Source organism: Columba livia, chromosome 18 (genome assembly GCF_036013475.1).
Source record: "Columba livia isolate bColLiv1 breed racing homer chromosome 18, bColLiv1.pat.W.v2, whole genome shotgun sequence".
NCBI lineage: Eukaryota > Metazoa > Chordata > Aves > Columbiformes > Columbidae > Columba > Columba livia.
The window spans coordinates 10,763,680-10,782,230 of record NC_088619.1 but is presented as its reverse complement, the minus strand read 5'-3'; the positions used below and the strand labels follow the sequence as shown (position 1 = coordinate 10,782,230).

Genomic DNA, 18,551 nt, shown 5'->3' with positions numbered 1-18,551 from the left:
AAAGTCGTGTATTCGCCGAGCAGAGCACACGCTGTCCCCGGCATCCTCACTCCTCACGCGGCTCCGTCGCCTCCTGCTGCGCCAAACTTCAGCTTTCTTGCCCAAGAGTTTATTTGCCTGCAGTTTGGGTTTTCCATAGCTCAATAGCAAGCAAACAGATTTCTCCCTTACTTACTACATTTTTTTCTAGAGATTTGATGCATGTAAAAAAAGCAGCAGTGCAAAAGTAGGAAGTTGCTGCTCTAGTGACTGGGTTCAACATGGGTTTTTCTGTCACTTGCAGATTTATAAATACTCAATTTATAAATGTTTGCTCTAATGAACTAAAATGGAAAAATTGGGTATTCTGTTGGGTATTTTTGAGATTGCAACGTATCTTATAAATCTAGGAATGAGAGGGAAAGTACGGCTTCATTTCCTTTTATGTAATTCAAGCCTTGCTCCCCTATATTCCCCTTAGATAACCGCAGTGTCCTCAGCACCCCCATCTCCAGGTTAGACACAGCGACGCAGGAGAGACCTCAGCTATTTGCAGGCACCGAGTTGCGTCTATCATTCCTTTTATGTTCAGAATGCAGGCGTAAAATGAGTGCATTTTAAAAATCCAATTGAGGTCAGTTTTATTTTAGAAGACCAGAAGGATGAAGTATTTGTGCTAACCAAATGAAATACTCTGGACTGTGACTGTTTGTTTCATTGGAAGTAGCAAACAAATTTTCATGTTCTGCTGAATAAGGCAGAAGGCAGGTTGGATTTGTCTTGTTCATCTTGTAAATAGTAAGTACCAGATTCTCATGCTCAGTTTTTTTCATTTTATGTTTTTTCGTATTTATAAGCAGGATTCTTTTGCCTAAAATGCATCGTAATTTGCTTGCCAAAAAACATAATTGCAGAATGATTCCCCTCTGTGACTGGCAAACTTTATGGGATCCTTTGTAGTCTCCTTGGTGCTGCTAAACCCAAAGTTTACAGACTAAAAAACCTGAAAGTACCAAATTCTCTGTACTTGAAAGGTGATGGGTTTGGTAGGAGAGAGACTTTTACAAGTCACAAAAATGAGTGATTACTGAAGAAGTGTAATTAGAGGAAAGTGGCCTGAGGGCAAAGAAGTTCTACTTAAACATTTAGCAAATACCATGCAGAAAGAGAAGAATAATCTCTGAAAGTATGAAGAGATGCATATGTGCGTGGTCCATTTAGAGTTAAAGCAGCCTCCCACGTCCATTTCTATTGAATTCTGGAAGGGTCACAGGATGTATGCAGCTCTGAATTCTCCCGCCTTACACTCAGCTGAATTCAAAGAAATATATCTCGTAAAACTCCTGCGCATGAGAGAAGTGAATCGAGTGTCCAAACCCGGCCCGGCGGCTCAGGCCCCGGGTGCTCATGTTGTCTGGCTTGCCCACAGCATTTCCCTTCTCCAGCCAGCAGAAACGTGGTGAATATGCACGGCACGTAAGTTTAGTTCCTTCTCTTTCAGCCTTGAATGTGACTACAATCGCATGAATGAATTGTGGTTAGCAACTAAAATATGCTTTTGTACTGACTTAGGAAAAACATCAATAGTGTTCGATAGTTGTCAAACCAGTTTTACACTGTAAGGCAGAAGTGAATTGTGCCTGAAAAACAATAAGCTGCAATTAAGGCAGGACAGATTTGTGGCTTAATCAGAGACCGGTGCTCATCAATAGGGAACAGAAGGGTGTTTCGGTGGCATTAATGACAAACTGGTGACAAGTGGTTAAAGAGACATAGTGAGTCCCTTTTAGCTGTTCTTCCTGGTTTGTGGATACGGGACATTTTAGACAGCATCCTGAAAATGTATATACATCCTTTGCAGGAAATGTATGCGTCTTCATAAATCTAAATCATGGAATATTATTGATATTGATGTAAAAAGTACATGGTGTAAACAGTGCTTCTGAAAATCCCAGATTGTGTTGCCGAACTGTTCATAGGCATTGAAACAGATGAAGTACCTTAGGGCTGCGATTTCTTTCTTGTCACGGCAAAGCCAGCGCAGGAGCAGGAAGAATTGCACTTCCCAGCGTGCAGACGTCAGCTGTTCTGCTGCAACTGTTTGTTTGTGGGGCTGCAAAAGCACATTCCCATGATTTAGGCAATGCTGAAGGTGCAGGTCAGCTTGTGAATCACTGATGCATGCAGGAATTAATTGGAAGAAAACAATTAAGTTCAACTCTAAGCTGTAACTAGTCAGATTCTTTACCTGGTGCTACAGTAAGTGACATTTGTACCCCTAAATGTACAGTTTTCTAGGGCCTCAAATCACATATGCGTCATATTTACATTCAGATTTCAGGCTCTAGATGTTTATGGTTGTTATTGTAGCCTTCCTGCTAAAGCTTTCTCTAGACCTTGTTCATCTGGCTGTTTCTTTAAATGAAATTACTTTAAAGCGTTCATTGTGTTAGCATACATGGAAAGCACTGTTGCCTTCCTGACAGCTCATTCTGTGCTTTCCTGTCTTAGCTTTAATTTAGTCTAAGGACTATTTGACAGGGAAATTACTGCGCAGGCAAGGTCGGGTCCCTCATGTCTGCTGTGAGGGAGCCATGGTCGTCCTGTAACAGCAACAGCGTTTTACCAGAAATTTCATCTTTACGGTTCAGTTGGTGTTGGAAGATTTACAGAGATTCCTGTCCTGAGCAGTAATGGCATTAATCACCTAAAATCATCTATAGACAAAATAACCCTTCAAAATATTTAACACTAATTCTCTTTTATCTATGATTTCTGCCGCTGGTTGTCAGTGAATGTCTTGATTTCTCACGTGGCGTCTCTTTCTTCCGTGCCCATTTTTCTCATTGCTGGGTTTTCCCACGTTGCCTCGTTGTTCAGTTCAGACGCTTCCTACAACTGATGTTCGAGACGAACAACACATGTAATATGTTTCAACCCAAAGATAGAACGATGCTTGGAAATACGTCACTCACTCAGCTGTGGCATCTCACTATTAGTCTAAGGCCAGTGGTGTAGATTTTTGGTGGTGTTCCTTCCTGTAACGAGTCAGTCTTCTGTTGGTTAAACAAGGGACATGTTCTATGTTTGCAAAGCAGTAGCTCTGAGAGCCAGAAGTCCAATAGAAACAAAACCAAACCAAACAAAAACCTAATTTGAAAAGCAAGCCCACTAGGAGCCAATGCAAACCCACCAGTACCCGAAACACCAAATACCGGCACATTGCGCATTCCTCTATGCTAGTTAAAACCAATCTAGGCATGTTAATAACAGGGGAGATAAGTCACCTTGGCAGAACCTGGAGCCTGTGTCATGGAAAAGATTCTTCTTAAGTGACTCTTAATAGCGGTGAATCATCACCTGCTCAGGTGGGGATGAGAGGCAGGATCCGGCAGCCCCGGTGAGCGTTGGGTGCATCGGGCTTCGCCCGTTCCAGAACGCAGGCAGAATAGTGTCTAATAACAACAATAATCTGAAGGATTTATGGTTAGCGAGTGAGATAAGAGAAACCACTTCTATTTAAGTAATTACTGTTTAGAATTTAGAAAAAATTAGAGGTGTGTCTTGTGGTAAAAGCACTGAGCTGGAAATCATTAGACTGAGGTTAAATTCCCTGTTCTATCACAGACATCTTTTTTAAGGTTGAGGTTTTAATTTGATTTCTGTTTCAATTAATCAAACATAAAATAACAATGTCTTTGGTTCCTGACTGTAAACTTTTTGTATTTACGGCGTTGTGGGGCTTAGGGCTTGGTGGACACGTGAAAACAGTGCTTTCTAACACCAATATAAAACACACAACAGGAAACTTCAGTGTATCCTTCTAAACAAAGCTAGTTACTCAAGCAAGTACATCTTCAAACAAGTTATTCAGGCATAAAGTATCTCTGTAAAACTGCTAAGAGATGGCTTGGAGTGACAGGCCTTGCGTGTTTGGACAAGTAACTCGCGCGGGGAGTCCTGTCCTGTCTCAAGAACATCGAAGAAGTGATTCTGCTCTCACTTATAATTTTAAACAAAGTCAGATTGACCATCATTCTGCTGTTGCTGCCATAAACCTTGTTTCTGGTGTGACTAAGCTCCAGTAGGCAAACACCATCTGCCTGTTGGGGTAGGAGAGGAGTCACCACCGAGACGGCGTCTGACTCAGTAGGTTCGATGTTTCTCAGTCCCTACTACAAAAGCTACGTAGCAACAGCCTTAGAAATCTCCAACTCCACGTTCAGGGCACGTGTTTGTCGAAGTTCGTCCTTTGATATTGAAGATATTTGAGGCAGTTTCAGTACTTTGGAATTATCAGTTGAAAAGCACTTTTTGGATTGGAGTCACTTGTTCCCTGTTGTGGTGTGCGGGGTCCATCCAGCGCTCGCAGACGGGGAAATCCTGTCCCCTGAGCAATGATCCTGCAGGATCCAAGCTCGGAATTTCTTACCTTCTCGTGGCTCTGTCTGCGGTGGGGGATGAAATGGGGATTTGTGGGATTTAAAGACCTTCTGTAGGGAGCCCTCAATGATCGTGTTCCCCCTCGTTTTGTTTAGTGAGACCGTCTTGTTGGCACTTGCTAATAAGGTCTGTGATGGTTTGGGGTTTTTTTTCCCAGCTAATTGCTCATTTGATTTGGGCTTTTAAAAGTCCGTGATAGGGTTGCTGTTTCTAATATTCAATAACCACAAGAATCTCCTGGAGTTTTCTGAGGTCAGACTGTCACTGTGCTTTTGTTTGCTTATGCTGAGCTGGTACTTGGCAGCTTGTGTGGTAGCTCAGCCATTCTCTAAATGAACAGGTTGTTCTTTGTATGTGAGATGATTGGTGTGCTTGAAGTGATTAGCATGTATGTGCCTACATAAATTACTTTGGGGGAGAGAGGGATCCAAATGGAGAAAATTGGATGGGTCCCAAGGCCAGTTTGGTTTAAGAACCATTCAAGAATGTGGAAGGGACTTCAGTGAGAATAAAGTCTAAGACCAGAAAAAGACATGGGAAAGATCAGTTATGCTCTAAAGTCTTTGCTAATGGAAGTTCAGGGATTTTTTGTGTTATATTTGGAGACAAAGCCCTGGTGCAGGTGCAGACATACTGAGAAAAATATCAGTTGCTGGTACAACAATTTCTGTGATAGCAGCATTGGGTCAACCCTCCCGGATTTGGGCCTCCTAAGTAACTCGAGAGCCTATAGAAAAAGGATCATTATGAGTGCTTAAATTCATTTTAATAATACGGCCAAATCACTCATCTCAAACTTCTTTATCCAAGGTCATAGAGTCTACATGGGTTTTTTCTTAAGAGCTGGTGCTCCCATTTCGGTCAATCAGCAATAGTTCTCCTGGATCTTTTCGCGGGGCTTCATTATTTGGCATCACGTTGGCATGAGACAAGAATGATGTGTCCCGTGGAATTTTTAGAGTTCACCTGCTGGTTAAAACCCCCTTGCCTGTCAGCATGTGGGAGCAGTACAGCAATTGTTTAGTTATGCTTAACTTATATACTTAGGAATACAGTCTGAAAATAAAGGACTGGCCTGATTCTTCACATCTGTATACACACAGTTTTTGTTATTTTGTTCCACGTGTGATGCCCTGGCCTTAATAAGGTAATGGGAGGACCCTGACTCAGAAATGAAGCTGCAAAATACTGGTTTTGGCCCTTGAACTACGTTTCATTTACACGTGGTGCTGTATCACTGTGTGCCGTTGGATTTGAGCGCACGTGTGTTACTCACAGCTGACGGTGGCTCTCGGTTTTGCTCGGCAGTACCGCATCGGGCAGCTGTACATGATCAGCAAGCACAGCCATGAGCAGAGCGACCGGGGCGAAGGGGTGGAGGTGGTGCAGAACGAGCCCTACGAAGATCCAAACCACGGCAACGGGCAGCTCACGGAAAAACGCGTCTATCTCAACAGGCAAGTGCAATGAGGCCGTTTCTCTCGGCGCGGGCTCTAATCAAAATTTGCAAGGAATATCTTTCCATGTGCTGTATCCACGTCTTTCGTTTCCAGTTCTGCTGTTCTACCACCATGTTGATACGTTCTCTTGACAGCTTGAGCTCCGAGCTGTGACATCAGTTCCATTAATTCTCTTTTGCCATTTACTTTTCCCATCAGCAAAATGGAACTGGTACCCACCAGCCTCCCAGAGGTGTTTTAAGTGATTTGTTAATTTTAATAGAAAAGCCTGAGAGTCGGTGTTGGTCGTGTGGGAAGAAGCGTGCGCTGGGTGAGCTGAACATAAGGGTTTGTGTGCCGGCAGAGAATATGGAGGAAGAAGAAATAATCTTGAAGAAGAAACAATGGAATCGGGCTCAGAGTGGATCCAAATCATGTATTTAGTGCTGAGCTCCTGTTAGACTGAGGTGCTGGCACAGACACTCCTCGTGTGGCCAAACCTGCTGAGCTCGGCCATGGCCAAAGGTTTGAGGCCATAGATTCTTCACAACTGCAGTAACCTCAATTTAAACGTGATGGGAGGTTATTGCAGCGGCACATGTTGCTCGCTGGGAGAGGGAATAAACACACTTAGTTTCATAGATGGTTGTGGAGAAAACGGAGACCAAATGTATTGACATGAGAAGAAAATGCTGTCGTGAATCTGGTGTTGCTGTATCCCGTGCGATACCTGTGAAATGATGAGCGTGTTTGGGAGTATCTTCTTTTCTACAAAACCCACAAGTCATAACATATTCTAATTTTGTATTTTCTTTTTCTTTTCAGCAAACTGCCCAGCTGGGCCAGAGCCGTTGTTCCCAAAATCTTTTACGTCACAGAGAAGGCTTGGAATTATTATCCTTACACAATCACAGGTAAGGAATAAATCAAAATAAAGCAGAGATGATTTTTGGCTTTACCTTTTGGATAGTTTAGTTTGTCTTCAGAAGCTCCAAGTTACATATTGAGCCACAGATGCCAAGTTACTTTAACAGCTCCTGATGAAGTGCGTATATTTTCCCATCTTATATCAACTGATACCAGGAAACAAAGATTATAGCCTATGGATAGGTAAAAACTGGGGTGTTGTATATAGGCAATTTCCTCCTTGCAAAGAAAACATCAGGTGCTTAGATCCTGTGCTGAGCTGTACCCTTTATTGTCCCATAGGCTTTACTCAAATATAAATCAGATTATCTGACACATTTTTATTATTATTATCAATGGTTTTTTACTGTAAGGATCTTGCATCATTGCTTTATTTCTCATTTCTTTTTTTTTTCTTTCCCCTCATCATTCTGTTTACAAATGGACAATTGGAAATCAGAGTACACAGTAAGTTTTTCTTCCTCTTTTTCTTGTAAAAATAGAATACAATACTTATGTGAAATATAGTAGTGGAGTCCGAACTGATTCCTTCTTAATAGAACCAATAGATAATGCGTTCAGTAGTGGAACTTTACTTGAGCTATTTGTTTAAGAAATTTAGCGTGAAATTTAAAGGGTTTCTGTGGGGATCTTGTAAATTATTTACCCTATTTTTTATTACTTCAAAATAATTTGATATATTTTTAGTCACTGACTGTAACAAAGAGAAGCTTCTATAAAACAGGGCAAGGCTTTTAAGGTTCCAGTTCTTATGTGGAGACAGAAGAACAGATTTTATTTTATTTATTGTTTTATTAACTTATAAAATGCTCATCCCTGGTATAGTATCTGGGAAATTGTACAATCTGTAGACAAAATTAAACATCATCTGGGCACGGTGCCCAGGAAAATCAGCTCTTCCCTCTAGCAGAGCTGAGGGAAAATATAGCGCATAAATCATGAGAGAAGTGGTTTTAAAGGCGCTGCCCTCGATAACGTGCGGGAGGTGCTGAGCGGCCTTTTGCAGAGGGTGCGGAAGCTCCAGCGGAAGGGACCTGTTCCAGAAACTCCCGCCTTGGTTTAGCTGGAACTTCCCACTGGAGACAAGACATAATCCACTGATTTTTTTGAACTCTGCAGTGCTCGAAATGTTCGCAGGTTTTTTAAACCGCCAAAGAATACGGAGAGGAAAAACATTTTAATGCAATAAATGTGAAAGAGGAAAGAAAAATAAAGGGATTTAAAGGCTCAGATCTGAAAGCTGGAGACTTAGAGTTGAAACTTTGATGACCGGGTTTGAAAATCCAAAGTAGCAAACTGTGCTTTTTGACGTGTGCTGTAGATACTTCTCACATATTCTGCTTTCTTTTATGTTTAAACTTCATTTGGTTGTCAGAGGAAACCCAAATGGGCAGCGGTGATGAGGGGACAGATCCTCTCTTTGTCTAATCTGATGAGACGACACCTGCAACACATTTTGGTGAAGGTGTGTAGGGTGTCTACAGCCACAGAGATGCTCGGGAGCATCAGCAAAAATGATTGCAGGGCTGAAGAGACTGGTAAAGACAAATTGAATCGAGCTACAAATGTAGAAGGCAGGCGAAACAGTCACTAAGTGACAGTCTAACTGCCTATGGGAGCTGGGGGCTAATTACTCACCATGGTGCAAGGAAACAGAACCAGAAACATTGGGATGAGATTAAGGAAACTGCGCTGCAGACAAAAATCTCAAATATGTTTTAATGGAGCTGATAGACTGTGAAATTATCTTCAAAGGAAATCGAGAAAGTGCTTTTGTCTCAAACTGTTGAATCTAGAATAAAAGTGTTAAATACGCCACTGGGAATAATTCCTGTCCTCGTCTGGAACGTTTCTCTGTATTTCCATCGTCTGTATTCATCAGAGAATTCTGAAAAGAAGAAAAAACCCACAGACGTTGCCCAGAATACGTAAGATAACTCGGAAACCCTCTTCTTAAAGATGGTAAATTCCCTCCAGAGGGTCTGCGGGACATCCCGAGAATTAATTGAACCTCATTTCAAGGAAAAGTGATTCTAAAGGTGGCCTAATAATGGGATAAATAAAGCATAATGGTATGGAGTCAAGTATGTACTGCTAGGTAGTAAGTTCACACCTTCCTTAACCTCCTAAGTTCCACTCTAAATGAAGAGCAAGGACCTTAAAGTTATTTCAGTGTCTGTCGGTGGTTTGGAAGAGGATGTGAACATCAAACTGAATCTTGCTCATGGGCTTGAGGTTCTTCACTTGTAAAATTTGAAGGCAGTTGGGAAATGGCATTAAGCGCATACACTCGCGTTCAGAGTCAGCGCAGAGTAATTTCATCAGTCTGGCTTTCCTGTGAAATATTATGGATTTCATAAATATGACCTTCTTAAGGACTTGAGATTGTGACGTCTCTAAGGAAAAAAGCTCAGCAGGCGTTGAAAATCATTTCCAGAATATTGTTCTCTGCCGTAGTCGTATAAAAAGCCAAGAGTGATTGGATACGTGAAAACAGGAATGGAAATAGAGTGTCATGATGTCAGTTCTCTATAATCTGGGTCCAGTCAGGCTGGCATCTGCTTTCAGGAATGGTATTTGATACACAGCAAACCCCTGAATTTGACAGCAAGCAGCAGGAGTCTTGACAACCGTGTTAATAGTATGTAAAGCAAATGACACGCTTAAGATAAAGATCTTAACAGAACTATTGCACAAGTGATGCTTTTGTGGTGCGTAGCATGTGAAATATTGTAGTGCCAGAAGAGCGTTTGGAAGCGGACACTGAGCTGTTTGTGGGGGAGGCCTCGGTGCAGCTGCAAGACAAAAGATTTCCTGTCGGGAAGATGAGACATGGGTGATGTCCCACGAAATGCTGTATCAAAGCTGGAGCTCATCCCCGCAGGCTTCCTGCTGACATTGAGAGCAGGAACTGGAAAAAGTGCTTCCCAAGTTGAAGGCCAAGGAAGTCGTCCCAATTTGGGGGTGCTGTTTGGAGAATAAGAGTTCCAACCCTGTGGAGTTCCAACCCTTGTTTTAGTGGCCAGGGTGTTACTCCAGAACTGCATGTGAGAACGTTCTTTAAACTCACAACAAGAGTTGTTTTGGTTTTGATCTTGTAATTAAAAACCTGACGAGATAATATCTTGCTAAAATAAATGCTGGAGGTCGTTTAGTGTTGTGATTTGGGCCGTTGTGTTTGGGATGCAGCTGGAAGGGAGCCCGGGGCAGGTAACTCCTGGGGATTCTGCCCTCCGAGCGGTCCCCGGTGCTGGTGCTGGTGGGGAAGGGCTGTTGCCAGGGGTTGATTTTTGGGAAGGATTCCTTTGCTGGAGCCTTTTTCACTTGGAGGCCGGAGGAAAGATGCCGTGCAGCTCTCAACAAGCCCTTATGTGCCAGCCTCTCCCAGCTTTTGCAAATACCCGTTCTCAGTGTAAAATATTTATGCTGTTCTTAGATACATGGACAAGAATGCCTGAGCTCTCAGAAGGCTTGCTTTTTTTTCTATCTGAGGTTGTCCAGCTAGATTAGAAATTATTAACTAGGAAGCAAAGCTGTCTCTATAGCAAACCGAACGAGAAAGGATTGCATAGAACTAGGTTTCTGTACCTGCACCGGGATATTGTTAGAGCACGAGCAGCACAGAGCAAATATCCACTGAGATTCCGGACAGAAAGAGGAGCCTCGGGCAGCCGGGTCGTCAGATCACGAATGTCTGGTGAGTCAAGCAGGGTGCAAAGAATGCGCCCGATCGAGTACACGGCAACGGGCCCGACGCGGTTTAGCTGTCACCTTAGAGCACAACGAGGTCGGGAAAATGCAAACAGAACTTAAGCAAACTCTTCTGAGTTTGAAAGGGCAGTTCAGGTGTTTACCAGGGGTAATTTCAAGTGGTTTTGCTGGCTGGTCTGAACAGCTTCAGTGTCGTTAGCAATATTTCAATACGGGGGCTGAAATTTAAAACCAGCTGGATGATTTTTTATGCATAATCTATTGCCAGTTGTTAGTTTCACAATTACACGGATATAAACCAAATTAAACATTTAAAACAGCATGTTTTACTCTCTGCAGGGAGGAAGAGCATTCTTTCAACCTGTCAATGTCTCAAATTAACTTAGGAATAGGATCTAAATCAGAATATTGATGAAAACCAGTTCTGGAACAGAAAGCAGGAGACAGCGATTCCTTTGATGATATATCACAATGACACTAATTCTTCTACAGCCAATGACTGAGACAAACATAATTATTTCATCTGGTATGTGTCAAGGCTCCAGAGTGATAGTTGCTAAGTGTTCCATTACTGACCTGCTGGTTTCTGATTACTTTGGAGAACAGGCGTGTTTCGTGCTCCGCTCAGCTGCCAGTGTGGCCATGAAGTAAATTAGCTGGAAGGAATGTTTTTGTAATTGTTATTTTTATAATCAGCTGACTTGAGAAGGGGGAAAAGAAAGGATTGTTTCAGATAAACACTGTAGAGGGTTTTTCCTGTGTTCTCGGTTACCGGTGCTTGAAATTTGGATGTAACCCATCAGTCTTTTCTCCAGCTTGAGTATGCGAAGAATCTGCAGCAAAAATGCAGCGGAGTCGGTATTGCAGCACTAGAGCCTACGACAAACTTACTGCCAAAATTCGGCCCTCTCACCCCCAGTTTAGAAGACAGGCTGACTGGTGACATAGTAAAACACAGACTGGGTTCCTTCAGAGATTCTGGCAAGAGGAAGGATCCCTGTAGGATTTATAACAATATATTTACTGCTTCTGGGTATCGGAGAAGGGAGATCCCAAGGGAAGGCAAAACCAGAGGGAAGTGCCAGATTTCATAGCGGTTAATTGTCTGTTTCATCTTCAGGTTACTGTACGTGATACAAACAGCAGTTTTCTTCCTGAGCTTCTTTGTGAGAGATTAACTCCCTTGCTTGTCTCCAGGCCTTTTCTTCTGCGTTCTTACTCTTTCCACTCCACAGCACTTTTTCTGCTCTTTGCCACCTTCCCTGCTTATGTTCCTGTCTAAATTCCCCTCCCTCTGAGTCACATCTTCCAGGTTCTGCCATCACCTGCCCAGCCCTTTCCGGCCATTCTCTTCTGGCATCCCGGCGGTGCCGCTTTGTGCCGCGATAACCTGGGCTGTTCTGAAACGGGGGCATTTCCCACAAGACTGGGAATGTTCAATAAAGAAACTGTCTTTACAATATTTATTTACGGAAAGAATAATTTGAAATGTGCAAAATATGTGGCATAAAAAAGTTACCCTATTAAAACAATGATCTAATTTCGCCTTGGCCAGTGTGGTCTCGTAGTAGCAGTGAGCGTGTTCTTTAGCTCTGGGCTGCGTGGAGGTTGCTCTGTAAAGCATCCAGTCCCACCTGTCGTGCCAAAATAATGTATATGTGACCATATAAAAAGAGAAAATTCAGTCTGAAAAGTGATGGGAGATGAGAGAGAACATTTGGAACATTTCCACATCTGGAATATTGTGTCCAGTTGTGGCCCCTCAGTTCCAGAAGGACAGGGAACTGCTGGAGAGGGTCCAGCGCAGGGCAACAAAGATGATTAAGGGAGTGGAGCATCTCCCTTATGAAGAAAGGCTGAGGGAGCTGGGTCTCTTTAGTTTGGAGAAGAGGAGACTGAGGGGGGACCTCATTAATGTTTATAAATATATAAAGGGTGAGTGCCATGAGGATGGAGCCAGGCTCTTCTCGGGGGCAAACAATGATAGGACAAGGGGTAATGGGATCAAGCTGGAACACAAGAGGTTCCGCTTAAATTTGAGAAGAAACTTCTTCTCAGTGAGGGTGACAGACACTGGAACAGGCTGCCCAGGGAGGTTGTGGAGTCTCCTTCTCTGCAGACATTCAAAACCCGCCTGGACATGTTCCTGTGCGACCTCACCTGGGCGTTCCTGCTCCAGCAGGGGAATTGGACTGGATGATCTTTTGAGGTCCCTTCCAATCGCAAACATACTGTGATACTGTGATTTCCATGAGATGTCTGCCTCGCCAGGCTTTGCTGTGAAGATTTAGGGGGATATGCTTCTGCTGCTTAGAAAAAAAAAAGGATTAATTTTTACTGTACAAAAATAACTCCCAAGAATTGTGGATTAATATTCACAGGGAGCAGGAGCAGCGAAGTGCGATGCTGAGGTGTCAAGCAGTTCTTTGAACATTCTGCGGAAAGAAACCAAATGGCAAATGGAACCGTGCGAAGCAGCGTTGGTGAAATAGCAAAGCAGGTTGGCGAGGGCGGGGAGCCCTCCCCAGTGACCCCCGCCCAGCGCCTCTGCCGGCAGCCCCAGCAACGCCTGCGGCCACCGGGGCTGTCATTCCGTGCAAAGGTGATGTTTCCAGCCCTCTCCGCGTTCACCCCCCAGACGTGTGGCGCTGTCTCTTTAAGACTTTGCCAAGTGTTTTGGCATCCTCAGGCTCTACCCTGTTCTTCTAAGTGTTGCTTATTGCTATGGCAACGCTAATCAATCATCGTGCTAAAAATAAGCCTTTCATGTTTCAAGAGGTTATCTGTCGTGAATTGAAAATGCGACTGCGGGCTGTGTTTGCCGGTGCTGCTTTCATTTCAGTTTGTGCGAGTCTGGAAATACCCGTCTCGTGTGCCGTGGTGACTCCTCCAGACTCTGCTGGTTTCACCGGTTACTCTCTTGAGCTTTAAATCTCTCCTGGTTCTTCCAAAAGGGGAGGGGGGGCAAATACAGAGAGTTTAAAAACAACCAACCAACCAACCCAGAGTATTCTTGTTTGTTTCTGAGTGTCACCGGTGTACCGGATTATAACAAATTTTTAAGGAGTTTATAACACATCTAAAAGAATCCGGAGGTGACAATATAAAAGATGCCTCCTTTGAGAGCTTTACCCAAAGAAACCTTATCACTGAAGATGGTTGGACCCTGAAGACTTTCCCCTATTATGTAGAATCGAAGTCTAATTTCAAGTTAAAGATGCAATTTGCTGCTATTTGTTTCGCAGAGGAACCTTGTGAGCTGTGGAGATGTGCGATGGAGACGGGAGGCAGCGCGGGGTATCGATCCAGGGCTGTGCTGCAGAACAGCCGCCCCGGAGCCCGAGCAGATCTGCTGCTTCCAAACAGGTTTATTACCTCCCGTTCGCTCCCAAATTTGCTTCTGACTGTTGCATAACATATGTAATCCCTGGCTAAGTAAATACACGGCCGCTTGAGGAGAAGGGGGAACAAAAACAACTTTTTTGCACGATGAATAATAAACTTTTGAGCGATGCATAAACAATTTTCTGGTTCTGCCAGAGCCCTCTGCCAATTAGTCAGAGTGCAGCTGATGAATCATGAGCCACATTCTGTGAAACGTTCAAAAATTTGGACCCTGCAAAGTGTTGCTGAAAGCCGGTGAGACCCCTGACAGCTGCCGAAACAGCGGGTGCCAGTCAGTTTGGTTTCGGAGAGATACATTTGCAGGGGAGTACTTCTTGGTGAATTATCGTTTTCATTTGGGGTGGATTCAGGTTACCTTTTACTCCAGTGAGATTGTTATAGGTGAATGTTACTTTTCATTTGGGGTGGGTTCAGGTTACCATTTACAATCTCCAGTTAGATTGTTATAGTCCTTGCCTTTCCATGCAACACACAGGGAGGTTGACTTTGGATGGCTTTGTGCAGAAAATAACTTCGTGCTCTCTAAAGAGGTGGCTTGGGGTAAATGGCACTTAAAATTCTTCTTCTATAACACTTGAAGATCCTTCGTCTTTTTGTAATTCTTTTTTAAACACAAGACTCAAGATCTGCTCTTAATTACAGTTTAGATTCTGGTCACAGGGAACAACAACTAGATTCAAGCAGTGTCTTGCTGAACTGCTCCAGGTGGCCTAATGCAGCCTTGAGTTCAATGTATGAAGTGGCTGTATTTCTGAGTGTCGCGATCTGAGTCATTGCTGGTGAACTCTAGACAGTGGTTGAGAATAGCAGAGATTTTTGATAGCAACGTAAAAAGGAAATCTGGCATTTGGCTTTATCCAAAATTTCCTTTGGAACTGCTTCAAATCAACAGCACAAAGCTTTTTCATACTTTGCCTTTTTATCCATCTCTGTACCTGAAACTGGGACCTAAAAGCAGACAGACAGACAGACTGTTGAGAAACGTATATTTTCAGCTGGCACTTCCTGAGATGTATGTATATAGGAAATGTTTAATTGCCCAAGTGATGAGGTAATAGGAGTGAGCAGATCTGCAGATCCTGCGCTCCACATACTTCTGGGTTTGGTTTTTTTGGTTTGTGCGGGGAGGGTTGGTTGGTTGTTTTTTCTCCCCTATATTCACTCAAGGGACAAGTTGCAGAGCTGAGAGCCAAACACTTCAGACTGGATTGAAATTCATCATGTGCTACTCCACAGAATCTTTACAAAAGGCAAAACATGGCGCAGATGAGACGCCTGGGTGCTCTGGGCATCGGCAGCACCAGCAGTTCCAGGGGAATGTCTCCTGTTAATGAGCGGTTTGACCAGGAGCCTCCGTGGCACCAGAACCTTATTCTGGCAAAACCTTCTCATGCTTTTTTCACCAAGGGTTGATTCCAGATGCGCCCATTGAATATCCTGTGATCAGAAGAAGATTGAGCAGTGACTTGTTGGGTGATATCCATGGAATCAGGAATAGATTTTCTGCAGTCTCAGGGGACCTGGCTTCTCATTCCAGTTGTGTTGCACTGCAGCTGATCTTCTACATCACCTCCTTTCGTAGTCAGCAGCCTCTCCCTTTCAAGAACTCTCCAAATTTTACCAAGCCCAAGCTCGGCCCCAGAGGGATGTGAATGCTGAGGCATCATCATGTCCTTGTTGTATAATGTGCGTGTTCAGCCCATGAGGTCGTCACAATCTTCACAAGGACACTTTGCCACAGGGCATCAGTGACGCGTCACATGAGGAACCGGCACTTGGGTTTCACTGGCAGCTTATGCAAGAAAGGACTTGATGACTGAAGGAAAAATGCTGAACCAGCGTCCTCTGGAGTGTTCTAGACATCGACTCTGTTTGCCTATCTGGAAAGTTAATTCGAAAGAAGAACTGTGAAATGTTAAAGATACATTCCCATGTAAAATACAGAATTATTAACTTTAGTAGAAAAACATTTGTGCATTCTTAATTTTATTGCGTTATTATGCAAAGATTGATTTTGGTTTGGTATAAAGGAATTTCTATAGCAGCTTGTAATCCATCTTAATTTCATTAATAGGAAATTATGCTAAAATTTATTTCTCACTGAAAATTTCAAAAGGCCGTGGACATCAAAGCACCGTTGTCTGTTTGGGCAGGACCTGCAGCTGGTGGCGGGTTCCTGGATTAGTTTAGATGGGGGACAGATTTATCTGTGGTGACAAATATGTAGTTGTTCTTGAGGTCTTAGTGAACCGAATTTATAACAAGACGATTAGAAAATGCGTACTGTTATGCAGAGTGAGCGTGAAAGCTGTTGCATAATACCTAGTTATTCCCAAGTACTTACACTAATTTATTTATGCCTTCATTATAGCATTCAGCTTTTAGAGGGAATCTTTGCTTCTCTCCAGAATCATAAAAAGCTTTGCTTTTATGTGCTGTGTACATTTACTGTTTTTCTTGAAATAATCTGGAAAAAAATAAGCAAGCTGACACCAAAGAGGATGCACTGAACACGTCAGCTGGTGAAGCAAGGCCTCTTGTTTATGGCAAACATCTTTTTCTTTCGTTGCAGTGCTCATTTTTGCCTAAATTCTCCATTCATATAGAGACAAAATACGAGGACAACAAGGGAAGCAATGACAGTGTAAGTACGATGGCTTTTGCTGACTTTCACTTAATCCTTGTGGTGAATTTTGGTCAATGTTCTCTCAGTGAAGGGGGCACAGGAGCTGCCAGGAGCAGCAAACAGGCGACTAAACAATGCTCAGAGATGGGAGATCTGCTGAAGCCCTTAAGGGAACAACGGCTGACTGCTGCTGCTTTTGGCAGTCACCAAGAGTTACCAAGTTCTCCAGATGAGAAGGGTAATTAACGGTGAGAAGGGTAATTAACTGTGCAAATGGTCTCTGGAGGGAGCAGCCACTGACCCAGAGATGCTCAGGACCAGGAGATTGTCCTGACAGGGAGCAAAGCAGAGTTGCACAACTTGCGAGAAAAGAACAACGCTGGATAAAGACAGGCATGGAAAGCTTCAGCCCATGGATGGAGACACAAACATGTTTCTATATATTTAATTTTTGGTGTGTTTCAAACAGCCATTTGTTGCAGAGTTACAGGAAAAGGTTTCTTATAGGTGTGAAATACAAGTTGAAGTGTCTGGAAACTTTACCTGTAATACAGAGGCGTCGTGAAGGAGTGTTTAAACACATTCTTGAGAAAGAGGGCGGCAGCAAAATAGATTTAGAAGGGGTCTGGGCCACAGAGCGTTTCGGTTTGCAGGAGTGAGCCCACTGAAGGTCGAGGCGTTCTGTTCTCCAGATGGGAGCTGCGTTTCCCGACCCGCCGTGGGCCTGCGTGTAAATCAGGCCGACAGCTGTTGCGCTGCTTGTGGCAGAGTAATTACACAGAAAAGAACAAGGTATAATTCTGAATAATGCTTTTGGCATACAGGCACCTTCCCAAAGGGAACATGACAGAGATCATGTATGAGCCACCAGATAGCAACAACTTTCAGTCACTGCGAGTCTCAGCCAGATCCAGATCAGTGAAGGAGGCACAAAAAGCAGTGGATTGCATTACCTGGGTGTAATTTATGCACTTCTGAATGTTCCCTTCTGCCTTTTGGCAGCACTTTAATTCCGAGCAAGCCCACACCTTTGGTTGCGGGAGGGTGTGACTGGTTTTGTGACATTATAATATCAGCAGCGAGGAGACACGGTCTGTACTGATGCCTCACAGAGGAGGAAACGCCACTGTTTTATCAGTGAATTGTCTTTTCTTTTCCTGTATGTCAACTTTGTGGCTAAAATACTGTGAATCAAGCCCGAAATAGTGCCCAATAGTGCTTACGCGCCACCGGTTTGTTGTTTCACATCTACATGTTCACGTGGCAACTCTCTCCTTAGGAAAACAGAATCAGTGCTGGGTGAGCATTTCAGCACATCAGATATTGTCACTTTTATTTTGCAGCTTTACGGCTTCATTAACAGGGTCAGACATGAGTCAGGCCAGTCACTGCTGTCTTCGAAACAGTCAACTTCCTAGTGTATAGAGAAATTTTATTTTACTTTTAATATTTATCACAAAATGACTTGCAAGCTCTTAAAATAGCGTAGTCATTCCTTTTGTTAAAGGGCCGTGATATTTATTAGCAAGAATAACTTCATTCTTAAGCATAATGAAGTTGCGGAGTAAAGATTTCGAGGTAGAGTTACATTTCAAGGTGACAAAGTGTGGGCGTCATTGGGCACGTTTTGGTACGTGCGTGTGTCAGTAATGCTGATAAAGTTGTCACAGCTACAGCACTAATTCTTGTCAATCAAGAGAAAAATACATTATCGGCGTGTTTCTTACCTTTCAAAGGTAACACGGTGTTGAAAATGCGTGTCTCAGAACGACCATTTGCCAGATGAAAACAAGAGGTAGTTCTGCAGTTCACGGTTCTAAATTAACACCAGCATCATTTGACACATTAAGAGCTTGTTCGGGCTAAAACCAGGCAGCTGATAGCAGGTATCCTTTGATATGCAACCTCTGTAAATTGCAGCGCCATCATTTCACCTTAGAAAATCCTTTCCCGGCAGCGAGTTCTGATTCTGCAGCCCTGCAGGTGACCCGGTGTTGGCTCATTCATCAGGCTTCATCCTT

The 18,551-nt window shown here is 43.3% G+C and overlaps 1 protein-coding gene across 3 annotated transcripts in view; it reads left to right on the top strand.

Annotated features, from left to right (window-relative positions):
• Nucleotides 1-1,259: 1,259 nt before the first annotated feature.
• Nucleotides 1,260-18,551, top strand: part of PITPNC1 (phosphatidylinositol transfer protein cytoplasmic 1) — a 41,235-nt gene continuing 23,943 nt past the window's right edge. Inside the window, exons 1-5 of one of the 3 annotated variants that reach the window (XM_065034969.1) lie at nucleotides 1,260-1,455; nucleotides 5,731-5,879; nucleotides 6,687-6,775; nucleotides 7,228-7,235; nucleotides 16,477-16,548. In XM_065034969.1, coding sequence (XP_064891041.1) covers nucleotides 1,387-1,455; nucleotides 5,731-5,879; nucleotides 6,687-6,775; nucleotides 7,228-7,235; nucleotides 16,477-16,548 — 387 coding nt within the window. In that variant the 5' untranslated portion in view covers nucleotides 1,260-1,386. Of the gene's footprint in view, nucleotides 1,456-5,730; nucleotides 5,880-6,686; nucleotides 6,776-7,227; nucleotides 7,236-12,853; nucleotides 13,102-16,476; nucleotides 16,549-18,551 lie in introns of those variants that run through there. The other 2 variants (XM_065034968.1, XM_065034967.1) reach the window with 2 other exon arrangements.